The sequence below is a fragment of the Pisolithus orientalis genome, assembly GCF_024613125.1.
Source record: "Pisolithus orientalis strain OTSU chromosome Unknown F5J12scaffold_34, whole genome shotgun sequence".
In the NCBI taxonomy this organism is placed as follows: Eukaryota; Fungi; Basidiomycota; class Agaricomycetes; order Boletales; family Pisolithaceae; genus Pisolithus; species Pisolithus orientalis.
Window position 1 is genome coordinate 109,117 of NW_026260815.1, and position 18,233 is coordinate 127,349.

At 48.2% G+C, this 18,233-nt stretch overlaps 4 protein-coding genes across 4 annotated transcripts; 2 read left to right on the top strand and 2 right to left on the bottom strand.

Moving 5' to 3' along the window:
- Positions 1–5,887: 5,887 nt before the first annotated feature.
- On the bottom strand, positions 5,888–7,478 carry F5J12DRAFT_851648 (putative 1,4 benzoquinone reductase). The gene is made up of 6 exons (XM_051746548.1): positions 7,184–7,478; positions 6,877–7,125; positions 6,765–6,822; positions 6,343–6,710; positions 6,074–6,250; positions 5,888–5,955 (listed from the first exon to the last, which is right to left on the bottom strand). Exons 2-5 carry the CDS (start codon positions 7,100–7,102, stop codon positions 6,120–6,122), a joined length of 783 nt encoding a protein of 260 aa, XP_051596866.1. The 5' UTR covers positions 7,103–7,125; positions 7,184–7,478; the 3' UTR covers positions 5,888–5,955; positions 6,074–6,119.
- A 430-nt stretch (positions 7,479–7,908) lies between these two features.
- F5J12DRAFT_851654 (flavoprotein-like protein) lies at positions 7,909–9,051 on the top strand. The gene is made up of 5 exons (XM_051746549.1): positions 7,909–8,073; positions 8,129–8,186; positions 8,237–8,390; positions 8,445–8,658; positions 8,718–9,051. Exons 1-5 carry the CDS (start codon positions 8,019–8,021, stop codon positions 8,843–8,845), a joined length of 609 nt encoding a protein of 202 aa, XP_051596867.1. The 5' UTR covers positions 7,909–8,018; the 3' UTR covers positions 8,846–9,051.
- Positions 9,052–10,547: 1,496 nt separating this feature from the next.
- On the top strand, positions 10,548–15,108 carry F5J12DRAFT_851659 (ATP citrate lyase). The gene is made up of 11 exons (XM_051746550.1): positions 10,548–10,731; positions 10,786–11,102; positions 11,167–11,734; positions 11,790–12,008; positions 12,057–12,205; positions 12,260–12,326; positions 12,376–13,126; positions 13,184–14,169; positions 14,221–14,372; positions 14,494–14,592; positions 14,651–15,108. The coding sequence occupies exons 1-11, from the start codon at positions 10,719–10,721 to the stop codon at positions 14,816–14,818; spliced, it is 3,489 nt and encodes a 1,162-aa protein (XP_051596868.1). The 5' UTR covers positions 10,548–10,718; the 3' UTR covers positions 14,819–15,108.
- A 27-nt stretch (positions 15,109–15,135) lies between these two features.
- F5J12DRAFT_929024 (hydrophobin-3 precursor) lies at positions 15,136–16,262 on the bottom strand. The gene is made up of 5 exons (XM_051749474.1): positions 15,756–16,262; positions 15,543–15,701; positions 15,447–15,490; positions 15,248–15,391; positions 15,136–15,188 (listed from the first exon to the last, which is right to left on the bottom strand). The coding sequence occupies exons 1-4, from the start codon at positions 15,879–15,881 to the stop codon at positions 15,361–15,363; spliced, it is 360 nt and encodes a 119-aa protein (XP_051596869.1). The 5' UTR covers positions 15,882–16,262; the 3' UTR covers positions 15,136–15,188; positions 15,248–15,360.
- Between the last annotated feature and the right edge of the window lie 1,971 nt (positions 16,263–18,233).

Below are 18,233 nucleotides of genomic sequence, written 5' to 3' on the forward strand. Positions count from 1 at the left end.
TAATTCTGCCCACCCCCCTTGAAGTGTCTTTCAGATGGCCTTTGCTGTGCTGTCAGATGGTGGATTGCTGTTGTCTTCCTCAAGGAATCCAAGTGTCCCACACGTGCTAAGTCATCCCTCAGACAACTCAAGGAAGGTGTTCCAATCACTTTGATCCCAGAAATGGATTTTCAGATGAGTTTCAGGTGTTGGGTGTGTAAAATCACTTGGAGATGACTGTGGGACCATTTTTGTATCAAACCATGCCAGGTCTGTTTCATGTAAGCCAACTGCATCTGCTAGGTGCTGAAACATGCCCCTGCATCTGTCAATCCAAAGTTAGTAGATGTGTCAGTTAGATGTTACTGTAGAGTATTATTTTCAACAGTCAACTTGAAAGCTTGTGACTTGAGTACTTTGTTGCACTCTTGTAGTACTGCAATCTGCTTCAAGCTGGGATGACTATATGTGCCCTAAAACAAAGTGATCAGTCAAACTGACTTGAGAAATGTGTAACTTACACTATGAAATGGGGACAGTGCAGATGTGGTTGCCTCACCTGCCATTGGCAAAATGCTGAAGTCATTTAATGACTGTGAGAAACTATAGTGATCTGGCTGTATCATTGGGGTGTCCACTTGACCAAAGTCATTTAGAAGCATCATTTGAGTTCCCATCATTCCCATTGTGTGCAGAGTCATGCTTGGATGCATCAGGTGATGTGATGGGAAGACGAGCAGATGGTAGACTGCCAAAGACATGTATGCAGATGTGTGACACCCATATAGTCATGCACCCAGGTTTAGTGTCCCTTAATCTTCACCATGTCATCCAAGTCCCTGACATGTGTCCTTGATGCAGTGCAGGATGTTATATACCCTGAGGTTGATAGATTCATGTCTGATTGGAACACTCATTGTTTTACAATTGACATCACAATGCCTGGCCCCAAAAAAATTGTCTTTCATTTGAAGAATCTTACCACCACACCCACAAAAGACAAGTAAGTCTTAGTTTCAGTTTTAATTAAGCAGGGGTCACTAAGATATTTTTGCAGTCAGCCAGCTGATGCAGACTTGGCACCAGACAAGATTGCATTAAACAAAGTCAAGGAGGCTAGTCTTGAACTTGATGTCACACAGAGAATCTTTATGCAAGCATATGAGGGATCTATCAGACTCCAAGAGGCATATCTCCAAGTCTGTGAAGCAGACAGTAGGCTCAATGAGGCCTGCAATGAGCTTACTTGGCAATGTGCTGGACATGCTGATGCTGGAGCCACTTCACAAGACCTGAAAACTGAGAGTGACTTTCCAAAGTACATCTATTCTTAATATCATTGAGGACTTACAACTGATTTTCTTTTCAAGATTTGAACCTATCTCTGCTTCTCCATGCAGAATCCTTCTGAGACACTTGGGTAATCCAAATGTGCCCCCCAACACTTACAAGTGTAAGCCTTGGGCCTACTGTGTCACCCCCTTTGATCCATTCAAAATCCCTACAAATGTGGCCAAGAGGAAACTCAGGGAGGTGGATGTGAGTGTGAGCAATGCCAATGCACCAAAATGTTTTAAATCAGAATTACCTTAGAGGTTTATGTTTGTACATCTTCATACCCTCTGATGCCACTCTGTGTCTCGTTGACACTACTCTGCTTTTGTATTGATGCTATGTACCTCTGTTTTGTACTATATACTGATTGGCAATCAATTGATCATTCAACCATTCACAGCTTGGATATCAAGACATGCAGCAAATGGATTCATAACTATTCTACATCATCTCCCTTGTCATCATTGTCATCACAATTTGAATTGTACTGTATACCAAGCTGTAGGACATCCAGACCTGGCTTTTCTACAATGAAATAGCAGTCTTCTGTGATTCCTGATGTGAGTGTTGGCTTGTGTGGGATCATCCTGATGATGCTCTTGATCTTCTTCACATCAACAATGATGATTTCTTCAGTGAGCTTTGATGAGACAACAGTTTGTGATTAGAGGAGGAGAAGGGAGTCATCAGGAGGGTGTAGAGTCAAATGAGCACAATGTTGATGAATCTGTCACAATCTGGCATTTGTCCACTGACTGGCATTCTTGTAGCCAGCCTCACAAAATATCAGACCTCACCAAAATGTTCCTGACCTGCATGTATAAACTTTATCCTGTTAAAATCATTCTCGAATGAAAGAAAACAATTTCACCTTGACATTCCAAGACACACAAAGTTTTTCTGGCTGTTTCAATTGCTCTTGCCACAGTGATCACACAACCTGGCCATTGGGGAGCTGTAGGCAAGCCCACCACTGGAACTGCTGTAGACCTCCCAGGAATTGGGCTATGACAAGTGCATCTTGTCCTTCAGGAAGCCACAGTTGTTTGTCTCATTTGAAGAGTAGTACATATCCTCTGCCTAGCTGTACAGAGAGGTGGGGAGAACCTCTTGTGCCACTGTCATTGAGCTCCAGCATGCTTGCAAGTAATGCATTTACCTTAGTTCATTGTCAGTTTCATTCAATACTCTGAAAAACAAGGAAATAAATACCCTGCTTCGCTGTACACCTTCTTGTGCAAGGTTTGCATATGGTTGCAAAGGTTGGCAGATTTCTTGGCCCAGATTACTGATTGTTTGCTCCATTGTCCACTGCACATACATTATTGGGGGTCCCTTGTGCATCATCTCTGTCACAAGGTGGAGGACTTGATGAACACATGGGCATATGAAATGCAGATGGTTCTCCTGTAGTTTATAGTACAAAAGTTTGAAGTCACACTCCCAGCAGCAAAAGAGCATGTAAGCATGCTCGAGATCCTCCTTCTTGATACAGTGCTGGGACATGATTTGAATGCCATAAATGAGCTTGCAGAATTTGGTCCAATAGTGCTCAGGAAGTATTTGGTAAAGAAGTGCAGGTGCAAGACAAAATATATACAAGTGGAATTCCCAGGTCTTGTAGTCAGTGTTGAGTTTCTCTGTGGTGTTCTGCAGCTTGTGATTGAAAGAGCCTGGGATGTAGGAGCCAGCCCATTCAACCACCAGTCTGTGTGCAGACCACATGTCCTCATCACAAAAGATAGCCCAATCCCAAGACTCCTTGGTGTCAGTAGGAGTGCATTCAATCATACCTCACCACAGGGATAAAAAGAGGTCTGACAGATTACCAGCAAGATGCATAAGGTCTGTTGTCATACACAGTGGCACTCTGAGTGATCATGTCAGCTTCAAGCCTAAGATGAGAGGTGGCTTGGTAATCCCAGTCTCAGTCTTACACTTATCCCACTGTCATTGGCTAGGAGAATTGATGACAAGGTGCAGGTTCTCTGCATAGTCACTGGAGCCACCAAGAGGAAGGCAAAAGACATTGATGTCAGGGTGGTTACTTCTGGAAGGGCAATTGTTGCATGGTCACAGAAGTATGGGATAATAGTGTGTTCCATGAGTCTTTCATCGGCCTGGTGTTGGGCAGTACATGCAGCATCCATTTCTGCTGCTATGACCAACCATTCCATCCCAATAAACGAGCCCCAGCCTGTCCACTGTTGTGAACAGGAGATATAAATTTGCCTGAAACTCAGTATCACATGATGAGTCCCATATGTGAAGGCCCTTGGATTGAAGCACAGAGAGATTATGCATGCTGATGAAGAGAAAAGAATCAAGATTCTTGGGTTTGTTTGGTCCAGGTATAAACCCACTAGGAAGAACATGCATTTTCTTGTATCACTTGTCAGGAGATAGATTGAGGATGATCCAGATATAGAGCCAACAGTCAGACTGTTTGCTCTCATACAACTGAGCACCATCAAGTGACACTGAGAGAATGATGTCATTCTCCTGGATTTTGCCATCCAGAATGATGCTGAGATAGTCCCACCCTGCAGTGAAATCATCAGTTAATGATGTGGATGTAATTTCTTGGAACTTACCTGCAACAATGTCATTGATTATTGATATCAATCCAGTCTCTCAGAGTTCTGCTAGAACCTGCTGAGTGCACTCATACAGATAGCACATGTCACGAGCCTGTGCAGGATTGCAATAGAGTGCCTGTAGCTGTGGTCCTAAAGGAATAGTAGTGAATGTCTTGGTGAGGATCTTGTTATGCCCACTGGTGCCCTGCAAGCACTGTTGATTCCAGTGAGAAGACCCACAGATGGGACATTCTTTGAGGTTAACATAGGGCCCCATGAATGCAATGCAGCTGTTGGGGCACATGTTGTGCTGGACATGCTTGACACCCATAAGATGTGCTATGAGAGTTTTGACCTTGTAGAATGATAGTACATCATCAATACCATTTCCAGTAGGAAAGTTTCAAATTGTTGACTGGCAAACTTTTTTGTATGTCTCCTGCAATGAATGCTCCATAGCAAGATATACAGATATGCTGTGCCAGTGGCCAGGATTATCAATTGACATGGGAAGGTGGGGTGGATTATGAAGGCATATCAACAACTCTGTACTCAGCTTCACAATAGGATCTTCTAAAGTCACTTGGGAAAGAGCTGTGATAAAATGAAGTGTATCCTTTAGTACCTGAAGAACTGCTTTCTCTTGCAATTCTGAAAGGTTGATTGTGGGACATGGGCAATGTTCATGGTGGATTTCAACCTGCACAGGACACAGAGGTGAGTCAAGCAAATTGTTGTTGGGAAAATGAGGAGGCAAATCATGCATATTTTCATTGGGAAAACAAGGAGGCAAATCAGGCATATTTTCATCAGGAAAATGAGGAGGTGAATTGGGTATATTTTTGTCAGGAAAATGATGAGGTGAGGAAGGCATATTTTCATTGGGAAAATGAGAAGGTGAAGCAGGTCTATTGCCATCAGGCAGGTGGAGATTCTGAAATGGTAGAAGTTACATTGTACAATCAGTAAGTTGATGATAAAACATACCTCAAGTTCTGTATTGTTTTCTGGATGCACTTGGGCATTTTTGGCATGCTTGTGCTGTCCTATGAATTGGTTAGGGACCTTGTTTTCCTTGGCTCACTTGGCTAGTCCATGGCACACCTCAGCCCTATGAACACTGGGGGGCACAGAATCATCAAAAGCCTGTGGTGAGTCTGGTGTGCCTGGGGCAGCCAGTATATTGGAAACACACTCTCCCAAGAGTCTTGCCAAACATATATGTTGCCTTTCTTCATTTGTTGGTGCTTCATTGAGATGTTGTAGCCATGTAGTATGGGTGGACACCTTGTGCAAGTACCTGAAGCCATATTTCGTGCAGACACAATTGTATTGGTCCATAGCAAATACAACAGTTGGTGGAAAGTTGCAGAGGACAAGGCAAAGAAAAGCTTCACATGCACACAAAGTAAAGCTAGTAAAGCATTGCTTTGCATTTTCACTATCAACCATTGCATCAATGCAGACTTTGTGTCACAAAAAAGTTGCATTATCAGGTCGAGTAACAAAAACTAAGAATGGGTAATAGTCCTAAATAGGAAATTCATAGTGCAGCATTTCTGGCTACACCTGGACATGTCGAGTTTTCACTGGGGATCAGTGTTGATCAGCGTGGGAAAGACTCTCCGGCTTTGTTCTGGAGAGCGCAGCATCAAAAACAACACGTTCTCCAGTTTATTTGAATTTTACCTAGTTTGTCTGCAGAGAAGATCATGCTGTCGCCAGAGACTATCTAGCAATCCTCTCCCAGTGGATTATTTGCCCTCCCCAATTTGGACAGCTAAGATGAAGGCATTCGTGACAGCCTTGGATAGCCTCTGATTTGCATTCGTGTCAAGTTCATTCATAGTCTGAACCCACACGCCACTCATGCAAATATGCAGATGAGTGAGCATAAATTGGGGACGCAATTCTCAGCGCACTAGGTTTGGCATATGAACAAAACTGGCGAGCGATTGCACGTGCTTGAAGTCACGATACTTACTAAATGAGAGACTTGAATAGCTTAACTTTTAGTGCGGACGCCGTCCCATGGGCGTTCACGGCCGCCTTGCTATTTTACAGGACTTTGATTACGTGAAATATCGCGAAATTACAGTAAGAAAACAGATACAGGCCTCGATCAAAGCAGCAGGAAGACATGGCTTTCGATGAGTCACCAAGAGCTTATTCCTTGTCAGCCAACAACGCGTTCCGCAGTTCACTGGGTATCCCCAATGTGGGTATCTACTGGAACTTGTGCTTGGAAACTATTTCCCAGAACGATTTCCCGTGGAGCGACGCGATCTCAAGTTCAAGCGCTGAAGGTTGACGGGAACCGTCTGAGCCAGCAAAGGTACCTGAACCCCAAGGCGATCCTGCGCATCCGAGGCATATGAAAGAAAGGGAACAGGAAAAGAATGACTGCGCGTCAGCATGACCACTGCGACGATGGGAGTGTTGTACGCACCGCCATGTATTTCCGACAGGTTTGACATTTGCGCGAAGGTATTCTTATACCCCAAGGGAACGTATATCATCCCATGGTGGACGAAGGTCGACAAGGCATTCATAACCGTGACTTCCTGTCCACCGCCTTGCGTACCCGTGGAAACGAACATACTGCACATCTTCCCTGAAAGCGCGCCCTTGCTCCATAACCCACCCGTTGCGTCCCAGAACGCCTTCCATTGGGCGGGGAAGTTGCCGAAGCGAGTTGGCACGCCAAAGAGGAAGGCATCGAAGTTGACGAGGTCGCCTGGGACAAGGGTAGGGTAGTCTGGACGAGGAGGAGCCTTGAGGAGTTTGAGGACGTCTTCGGAGAGAGTTTCTTGAATTCTAAGAAGGGAGTGTTAGGAGGGAAGGGCCAGGTGGATCAAGGGGGAGACGTACTGGTAGATGGTGGCGTTACCGCCTGTGCTGTTAATGCCTCCCTTGACGGCTTCAGCGACTGGAAGAGGATCTCGTTTGCACATTCCCTCGCGATGGAACCGCAGTGACGCACCTTTAGCGATGTGCCCATACATAGAGTAGATGACAATAGCAACTCTTTGACCAGACATATTCTGGAGGTTATCGGAGATGGCAAGAGGTGCAGGAAGTGCAGGAGTAGCAGTGGATGCGGAAGGTTTGGGCTCTTCAGCGGCTTTAACCTCCCCAGCTTTTGTACCCGACCGCGTAGGGTCTGAATCAGCAAAGTTATTTTTTTGCTTCTTTGAAGGGAAACACATTGTGATACTAGTGTGGCGGCCGGCTTACGAGGACCGAGGGAATGTGAGGGCAGAAAGACAGAAATGGACGCAAACACGTACGTTTTTAACCAAGGAGCTGTTGTGTGCGGGAGATCTGAGAAGCTGCCAATGGGGCTTCAGGGGCTTAAATAGGATTTGTTGTGAGGGGGATTTCTACCGCCTTCTCTACCTCATGCATCATCATCATCGAAGGGGGGTGTTGCACGTGAGGGTTGAATCATCCCAAGCTGGTCTTACAAAATGGCACGGACCGGGGGGTGTAATTGTAATCACCTTGGAAATCGCCCACCCATATCGGGTTGGCGATGGAGGATGAGCGTGGTCGTGTTCAGTCCATTCGGGGACAAACCCTGAGGATGTTATCTCCACGCAGCGGCTTCGGTAAGCTGGCATTAATGACGCTGATTCAGCCATTTCCTTATATGGAAGGTGTTTCTGGACATTGCTAATGAGGTGATGACATAATCTGACATAACCCCGCCAAGAAATTAAAAACACTGGCATCGTCGTATCCTAAACTGGTAAGACGAGGTTCAGGCAGCTGTGCTATGAGGAGAGTCGTAGTAGGAGAGCCTGGAGCGGCCGCTGCTTATCCACGCTAGCCGTGCTGCCCGTTCGCCGTTTACTAATGTTGACGTCCTCGCATCAATTGGGGGAGGTCGTCTGGTTCTGCCAGCATGGCGCAAGTCCGCGTAATCAGCTAATCCATAACTTTGTTCTAATCGATGCTCATATATGGTGGATTGGTTCACAGGGGGGAAATCTCAGTGACGTCTTCTCCGTGCCTTTCAAAGCACATTAGGAGCAACGTCGGGCACACCCGAGACCTACAAATACTGGGTCAACATCTCCTCTCGATCATCCCCCTCAAACTCGTCTCCTTCCACTACTTATCATGTCCCCCCGTGTCGCCATCGTCATTTATACCCTCTACGGCCATATTGGCAAGTGTGCGTGCCCTGACTTTGTGATTTAGTCCTGGCGTCGTGTTGATTATCAATCAAGTGGCTGAGGCCGTCAAGAGCGGTGTCCAGTCTGCTGGGGGCCAAGCCCAGATCTTCCAGTACGTGCCTCCACACAATAGGCTAGGCTCTAAACAAATCACGCCGTTAGAATCCAGGAAACTCTCTCTGAAGAGATCTTGGCCAAGATGCACGCCCCGCCAAAACCGAACTACCCCGCCTTCGCACCAGGAGACCTCGCCAACTACGATGCCTTCCTCTTTGGTATCCCCACACGTTACGGAAACTTCCCCGCTCAGTGGAAGGTAGGCAGTTACCATCAGTTGCTGCTGCGCGCATTTCTAAATTTCTGATCGCAGGCCTTCTGGGACGCCACTGGCGGTCTTTGGGCGTCTGGTGCCCTGTCAGGCAAATTCGCCGGCGTCTTTGTCTCTACCGGTACACCAGGTGGTGGTCAAGAAAGCACCGTCATAGCGTCTCTTTCTACACTCACCCACCACGGCATCATCTACGTGCCCCTTGGGTACAAGCACGCTTTCCCACAGCTAGCCAACTTGAACGAAGTTCGCGGTGGTACGTATTTCGATGCACTTTTTTTCAAACAGAAGTCTGATTACTACGTTGCCCGATAGGTTCACCATGGGGAGCAGGCACGTTTGCGGCTGCTGATGGCTCTCGTCAGCCTAGCGCCTTGGAACTTGAACTCGCTACCATCCAAGGGAAGATGTTTTACGAGACTGTCTCGAAGCACACGTTCTAGGATGCTTGACTTGTCCACAAATGCGTTCGATGACTGATGCGTATGATGATCTTTCGGGTGTAGGATGTATAAATATGTATTTAAGTTGATACGTGTACGACTTTATGCAACATGCCTTGGCATTACAAAGCTCATCATCATCCAAACTTCTACTCGCTGCTGTTGTTCATGAAGGGCTGATTCGTGACAGTAGCATCCAGTGTAAAGGAATTAAAGTTGAGCTGGATTTGAATTCTGAGGCAATTCCGGTCATTGCCTCGGGACACACTGATAGTCGGAGTTAGGCCTCACACGACAGCAACCAGCGTGAAAGGCTTGCGCCTGACCACGTTAAGTCAGTGCATATCAAGGATCCGCGCCGCAGACATTTTCACAGCGCTGTTACCAACAAAAGTCGGGGAGACAGTGGGGGACTCATGACTAAGAAGTAATGGTTCAGCTCAGAAATGAAGTGACGGGTCACCCTAATCAAAACAACGTCAGTGAGCTTGAACGTCAACAGAACCAGTCGCCACATTGCCTAAATCGGTGGGCAATCCAGATTAATTCACACTTGAGGGTGAGAAGGACCATGGAAGTGTACGGACATTAGTGCCAATGCTTGCAGTAGCACACAAGTCAGCCCTGTTCGATGAGTACTGGTGGCGGTTTTTGACACCAAATATAGTAGTTCTGGTGATAAGCACGATCGAAAAGCTTTCCTACCATTCATAGGAGGAGCACGACAACGAGATACAGACACAAAGCAAGTGCATTGCATACTACAAGCCAACACAGGCGGGGACGTGGGTGAACTACTTGTCAGGGTGCACAGGGGCTGCTTGGGAACGTACGTTACTATCAAGAAGTCGTCGCCAGCATGCCCGGGGACTTCGCGAAATACGTACCGAGCAGGGAACCGAGCTGACAGCATGATAAGACTCGCCTAATAATTACAACGTCGGAAGACACAGCTAACCGGGGCCGACGATGGATGCGATGATCGTTCTCAGCGACTTCTCGTTGGCCACACTAGCCACAGCGTGCCCAGAGTCGGTGGGGAAGGAGTAACAACGTCTGGCCTATGGTATCGAAACCTACAGAGTGCACCGGTGCGCATTCTTATCCGTGTTGGTGGAGTTTAACAGGTAGAATGGGTGTGAAGGGACTGGGCAGGACATAATTACACAGCCTGGTGTGCCCTCGATAATCACGTGTGAAAGGGGTGAAAGATTGATCAAACGTTACAGGCACAGATTCTCGTCAACTGCGAGGGCAGAATTGGTAGAACCCTGTAGGTGAACGGGGAAAAGATCAGGCGAAGTAAGAGACGCAAAGGTGCCGCCTTTTTATCCTGGAACAACAACGGATTTCAGGTGGTGGCAGAGAATGTTGCTTAGATGTGTACCAGCGAAGGAACCGAGAGCCGAAACATGCGTCATAGTTTTAAGTAAACGGGAGGAAGGCAGGGAACGTGTAGGGTCCATTGGTGCCCGGGACGGTGATGGAGAAGGACACGTTGCGACACGCGGGTCAGGCATGGTTGAAAAATAGCTGATATGATCGATTGAATCAATCAGTCTTTAAATCGGCATCGATGTATCAGAGGGGGGGTGGGCTGAAACAGATGGTAAATGGCAGATGCGGGCTATGTCAGAATGTTTTCCTGGCCGCACGGCAGGAGTTCCAAGCTCCTCATCGTCGGTCGCGAACTCGGTAGAACACCCCAAAGAAACAGAAAAGTGGGCCGAGCTCTTTTTCTGGTTTTATGTTAGTGCCTGTGGCTGTGCTCATATTATCCCCGTGTGAACATTGGGGGTTTCAATGATAGACAGTGTTTTATATACCACATTAATATCAGCTCACCCGCCTCCCATCTTGCATTCCTTCCATCATGTCCTCCAAGGGTCAGTAGCTTGGGATTCATTATCGTATGTAGAGTTGATTTGACATTGGTGCAGCTATTCGCGAATTTGATGCAAAACTTCTCCTCGCGTATTGGCTTGAGCGCGCACCTGCCGCCCATCCCAACTTCGCCCTCCCTGCCAATTCGGTCCTCACCTATCCATCTCCAAAAGTAGCCCAGATCTCTTGGGATCCTGCTACCAACGCGATCACCCCCGATAATTCCCTCCCAGGTTGGGTTCATACGACACCCCTTGTCGCGAAGCCAGATCAGCTTATCAAGCGTCGCGGAAAGGCTGGGTTGCTTGCTCTCAATAAACCTTACTCTGAAGCAAAGAAATGGATCCAAGATCGCGCCGGAAAACCACAACGAGTAAGTCATTTCACCGCCTATCGTGATCGCGTGATATGGGGCTGACGAACACGTACTCGTCCAGGTCGAAGCAATCGTTGGCACCCTCAATAACTTCATCGTAGAACCATTCCTTCCGCACCCTCAACATACGGAGGCTTACATCTGCATAACGTCTTCTCGACCAGGTGACACGATCCTCTTCTCGTCCACCGGTGGTGTCGATGTGGGTGACGTGGATGCTCACGCGCTTCGGCTTAACATCCCCGCCCTTCCTTCGGCGTCTAACCCATTCCCTACGCGTGAAGAGGTGCAGAAGACCCTTCTCGCGTCGTATGGGGCTGGAAAACGCAAGGAAGCACTCACGGACTTCATTCTCCGTCTGTACTCCGTATATGTAGACCTCCACTTCGCTTACCTGGAAATTAACCCTCTCGTCGTCCTCGACGATGGATCCATCCATTACCTTGACATGGCTGCTAAACTCGATCAGACGGCCGAATTCATTTGTGGTCCCAAGTGGTCCATCGCCAGAGATATTAGCGTGTATAACCCATCTGCTGCCGTCGCTGCCGACAACAAGATTGGCGCAGACCGCGGACCACCAATGGTCTGGCCCGCTCCGTTCGGTCGTGACCTCACGAAGGAAGAGGGTATGTTTTTTTTTGGCCATTAGAATCCCATTCATGCCTCACCCATTTTGCACAGCCTACATCCAAAAACTTGACGCGTCCACGGGGGCTTCTCTCAAGCTCACTGTTCTCAACCCCAACGGCCGTGTCTGGACTATGGTTGCTGGTGGTGGTGCGTCCGTCGTATACGCAGACGCCATCGCAGCTGCCGGTTTTGCACACGAACTCGCCAACTACGGCGAGTACAGTGGTGCACCTAGTGAGGGTCAGACGTACGAATACGCCAAGACGATCTGTAGGTGTCTTATGGAGCCCACAAGCGATTACTGATGCCCGGAGTCAGTGGACTTGATTACCCGCCCGGCCCCTCGCCCGGATGGCAAGATTCTGATCATCGGTGGCGGTATTGCCAACTTCACGAACGTTGCTGCAACCTTCAAAGGTATCATTCGTGCGCTCGAGGGTGCCAAGGCTGGATTGATCGCCCACGGGGTGTGTAACGCGTGCTCAAGCACGAGATCTTCGAAGATGCTGATACCGCTTTAGGTTAAGATCTACGTGCGCCGCGGTGGTCCCAACTACCAGGAAGGTTTGAAAGCAATGCGTCTGCTTGGTAAATTCATCTACTCTTTTGCGTATAATTCTAATCGTCCTTCCTGTAGGTGAATCTCTCGGCGTTCCGATCCAGGTTTTCGGTCCCGAGACCCATGTTACTGCGATAGTCCCTCTTGCGCTGGGTATCAAATCCAATGACCTTGCACCCCAACCCATTCCCCCCACACCTGTCACACCCGCCACCTTCCCTGCCACACCGTCTGTTCCTTCTTCGACCGCTGCGCCGACGCCTAGTCAAGTGGGCATGATCCACGAAGACGGAGAACGCACTCAACCAGACGATGTTGTCATTCGCTTCGAGAGTGCCGCGACCGAGAATGGTCATGCTGCTAGCCGGCCTTCATATCGCCCCTTCGACGCCGAAACTCGTGCATTTGTTTATGGTCTCCAACCCCGTGCTATTCAGGGCATGCTCGACTTTGACTACTCCTGCAAACGTTCCCGGCCCAGTGTGGCTGCTATGATCTACCCCTTCGGCGGCCATCACATCCAAAAGTTCTACTGGGGTACACGGGAAACGCTTTTGCCTGTCTACACGTCACTGGCTGAGGCTGTTGGCAAGCACCCTGATGTGGATGTCGTCGTCAACTTCGCCAGCAGCCGTAGTGTCTACTCCAGCACTCTTGAGTGCCTCGAGCACCCTGGAATCCGCGCGATTACTTTGATCGCCGAAGGTGTACCAGAACGTCAGGCTCGTGAACTGTTGTGGCGTGCCAAGGATAAGGGTGTTCTCATCATCGGCCCTGCTACTGTCGGTGGTATCAAGCCTGGTTGCTTCAGGATTGGAAACTCTGGAGGGTGAGCCTTTCTTTTTCTTTCGGTGTCCGTAACGCATTATTGACGGTTTGAGTACAGGATGATGGACAACATTATCTCATCGAAGCTATACCGCCCTGGTTCCGTCGGCTACGTCTCCAAATCTGGAGGCATGTCCAACGAGCTTAACAACATTCTTTCGCTATTCACAAATGGAACGTACGAGGGTATTGCTATCGGTGGTGACCGTTACCCCGGAACCACCTTCATCGACCACTTGCTCCGCTATGAAGCCGACCCCGCTTGCAAGATGCTTGTCCTCTTGGGTGAAGTTGGCGGTGTCGAGGAGTACGCTGTTATCGACGCTGTCAAACGCGGCGAGATCAAGAAACCTATCGTTGCATGGGCTATTGGTACTTGTGCCAAGATGTTCACCACCGAAGTCCAATTCGGCCATGCAGGCTCGATGGCCAATTCCGATTCCGAAACTGCCGATGCAAAGAACCGTGCGATGCGTGCGGCCGGATTCATCGTTCCCGACACTTTCGAGCAGCTTCCTGATGTCCTGCGTGCGACGTACGCCAAGCTTGCGCAGGAGGGCACGATCGTCCCCGCCCGGGAGGTTGACCCCCCTGTTATTCCGATGGACTACAAGTGGGCACAGGAGCTCGGTCTAATTCGCAAGCCGGCAGCATTCATTTCGACTATCTCTGATGAGCGTGGTCAGGAGCTCATGTACGCTGGCATGCGCATTTCCGATGTATTCAAGGAAGAAATTGGTGTCGGTGGTGTCGTCAGCTTGCTCTGGTTCAAACGCCGCCTCCCTCCCTATGCGACCAAATTTATTGAGATGGTTTTGATGTTGACGGCTGACCACGGTCCTGCTGTCAGTGGTGCGATGAACACGATCGTCACGACTCGTGCAGGCAAGGACTTGATTAGCAGTTTGACGAGTGGTCTCTTGACGATCGGAAGTCGGTTCGGTGGTGCGTTGGATGAGGCGGCTGCGATGTTCAGTTCGGCCAAGGATCGTGGTTTAACGCCCAGGGAGTTTGTCGATGAGAGCCGCAAGGCCAACAGGCTGAGTGAGTAGTTCTATTGGACAATTGCGTGTGTGGTGTTGACCATAGACGTAGTCTCCGGTATCGGACACAAGATCAAGTCTGTCAACAACCCGGACTTGCGTGTCGAACTCGTAAAAAGATATGTCATGGAAAATTTCCCCTCGCACTCCTTGTTGGACTACGCTCTTGCTGTTGAGAAGGTGACGACGGCCAAGAAGGATACGGTGAGTTTCTCAGCTTGATCGTAGTAAATCAATGAGGTAGGGCGAGGGTTGTTTCGATGCCTGGACCGCGCTGTCATCGTATTTGTGGTGGTGTTAGTGCGGATGACTGATGACCTCTTAGCTGATCCTGAATGTTGATGGGTGTATTGCCGTCTGCTTCGTTGATCTCTTGCGCGACTCCGGTGCGTTCACACCTGAGGAAGCCGACGAGTACATCAAGGCGCGTATTTTTACAATTCAATTCCTGCGTCCTGCTAACTCGAATGGGTTTCTCACAGATCGGCACGCTTAATGGTCTGTTCGTGCTCGGCCGCTCCATCGGTTTCATTGGCCACCACCTCGACCAGAAACGTCTCCGTGCACCTCTGTACCGTCACCCTGCAGACGATATCTTCATCAACATGGCCGACGTGCCACAGCCGAGGGTGTTGGGCAAGATGCAGTAAGGAAATTCCTGACTATTATTCGGAGTAGCCTACGCTCCATTCGCCGAGGAAAGAAACAGAAGTACGAATCTTGTTTGTTTGGACGTGGTACATGTTAGAGCGACGACTCCGTCATGATTTTACAGTGTTTTAGAACAGACGTTTGAAAATGGTATACGTACATCATTGTGTTGACGAATCCGTTTTTGTAATACCTTGCAAGTAGTTTTCTGCGATAGATCACGGATTTTTGTTCGCATTGCGTGATAAGATTTGCTGTAATACTTAGCGTGTCTACGTGGAACGTAGGGAACTTAGGCACATGTGCCATACTGCATGACAGCACGAGGACATCTGAAAGTGTGATTGCACATGGCATGAAATAGCCGAACTATTCGGAACTTTAGCACACAAAACATTTTTCACCATGAAGCGGCGGATTGAACGTACAAACACAGCACACATACCACATAGCGCATATGCCCGGCACCCAAGCACCAGTGACCAGTACTGCACAATTGGACAACTGAGCACTGTTGCGAATATTACCGACCTTAAGGGTATCACAATGCGAAACGAAAGGACACGGAACTGGTATATTATTCAGGTACATCACCCAAGCAATGCATAATCTAACTAAAGTAATTAGGCATTGACGTTAACGGGCATGCAACCCATGTTGGCGGTGCCGAGCTGAAATGGGTTAAGTGAGATCAATCTACTGCACGTGGATAAAGCAACGTACGAAGGTGTTGTCAGTGCAGCAAACGGGCTGAGTGCTGCACTGAGCACCGCTGCCAGTACCGGCAACGGTGACAGGGGTACAGCTAACACCGACGAGAGCACTGACGGGGACGGAGGCAGCGACAGCAGTGAGGCCGGACGCACTGAACAAGTTCTGGACCTACAGCAAGCGGTTCAGCAATGTCAACTAAATATCAGTGAAAACATCACATACAGTCTGGACCTGGCTGCAGCACGAGAGAGTACCGGTGTTGCACTGCGAGGAGCCACCACGAACTTCGAGGGGTCCAGCAATAGCAAGAGCAGCGAGGGCAGCAACGGCGAAGATGCGGGAGAACATGACGATTGTTTAGAGAGTGACGGGGTTGAGTTGGCTCAAGAGAGTGTGTTGTAGTTGGCAGAAGAACGACGAGTCGATGAAAACTCAGCTCCCCACTACCATCCTTATATACGTTTTCTGGGTCCGTTTATCGCTTAAAAGTCGGTTTTTGTTCCGTTGACATGTCAGAGTAATAGTATGTAATTAGCACTGAAGCCGAAGTATGCTGCCATGCATGTCAGGGTTAATGAACCTGAAAGTTCGTAAGTTGTGTTACCGGCTTTGGTAACTCGGCACGGGCCACTATTAGTCGCCAGCATCTGCAAAACTACCCGAGGGAGTGAGCAGGTTATACCTGCCTCCGTTTGGAAGTGACTTGTCGTAAGACTCGCTAAGACACTTGTTGGCCAATGAGAGAGCTCGCTCAAGTGCGGAAGAGCTGTTAACAGCCGCGTCGCGTAGCTGTTTCCCAGATGCACGTTCTCCGTGCTTACCTTCGAATCTAATACATATTCAAGTATTCCCGACGGCGGTCCATGGGTCTATCTGCTCCAAGTCCTAAGCTTGGAGTAAGTGGTCCTTCAGAAACGTTCCAGAGGCTCAGTCGCAACACGAATAACTCGTGGTAGGTGTATGGTCTTGACATGTATCCAGTGCCTGTATTTTTCGCGCTCGGGTTTCGAGAATTCTTCCAGCATCAGTGAAACAACAGCCGAAGCTATCAAAAATTACCATGTTGTTACTGAACTACCAGTCATCAGTATACCTAAGTGCTCGAAAAGCTGCTTTTCGAGCACTTAGCTTTTCCGCATTTAGACTAGCAAGATTTTATGCTCAGCGGCGATCTGTCTTTTGGGTCGCCGAGGGGCACAATACACGGGATCTCTCGTTCTTATGAGGCGCATTCGGGTGGCACCGTTATCCCCCTTTTGCGTGACCTCACTGGTTGAGTATGGTGTCATACCTCATGGCCCTTTATTATCTGGTGTGCAGTAGTTACAAAGGATCCATCTCCTTTCTGACCTGTCCTACTGCATTGCCAGGTAAGTTACACTCCTCACTTATTAGATCTCCTTTTCTGACCTGTTGTACCTCATTGCCAGTGCCATTTTTGCTATAATTATAATTAATTTATTGATTGCTGTGGGACACTACCTCTGGGTAGTGTGCAATTAGGGGGAAAGCTGTAGGGTAATCCCTAGGCTCAACCCAAGGGGTGCTGAGTAGGAAGGAAACATAGAATATGATGGTAGAGTTGATTGGGAAGTTGAATGTAGGGTGCAGAATTTAACTCTGCAGTGTTGTAGATGATTTGGGTCTGAATAGACTTGTTCATGAAATTCCAAGTGATGATCTTGGCATGAGGAAGTAATTTGAGACTCATGAGACATGAAGGTGAGACACAGATACACAGGGGACACAAAAGACACAGTAGACACAGATGATGCAGCAGACATGTTGAACACTTAGACACATGAATGACTCAGATAGTGACTCCAAAAGATGGGTGGTATTTTTCCATTGCTGAGGCAGAATTATATAGTACATGGAGAGTAAGGTACTGATCAGGATAATGTGGGGTGGGTGAAGTAAAAATTCTGAAAAATAAAGGGAGATGTGACAGATGTCAACACACTACAGAATCATGTGAAAACAAACTGAAAAGCAGTAACTGAGAGAAACAAAAGGGAAAGATGGGTATCTTTCAACAGAACAAGCATACCACATACTGTAGAGTAGTGTACATGAAGGATAGAGGCCATAGATGCAAAGGGGTTCTCACATTGCAGAGAAAGATTTGCAGGGAAGGAATGAGAGGGGTAACTGGAGTTTATTACTGATGATCTGCATGATTTCCCAGCTATGTGGTGAGGTGAAGGATGAGGCAAAGTGACTGTGGAATTCCAGATAGATGTATGTCAGGTTGATGTTGACCCAGAATTCCAGGATGATGACTGGTGTGTGTTATTGATGGACAGGGGAGCTCTGAAGGTTTGACAGGCAAGGTGGCACATGAGGCTGATGCAATAATTCCAAAGACAACAGATGTGGAACTCTGATAGGGGTTGACTTTGGTAATGGTGGAATTTTGGTGTTGGCATCCCTATTTCGGCCTCAGGGAGTATACAACTCCCTACATCACCTTCAGCTCAGCCTATGTCCACTGAAAGAAATGCCTCGGAGTCTTGGAATCCCCCCTCAGAAGAAGGGGAGAATGCATTTGAATGGGATGCTGAATGCATCAAATGGTGTGAAGAGTTCATTGACAGATATAGAAAGGGGGAAATCATCAAATCCTTGGTGTTGCTTGGAATCAGGGAGGTTCTCATTGATGCACCAGCTGTCAAATTGGGAGGATCAGAACACCTCTCA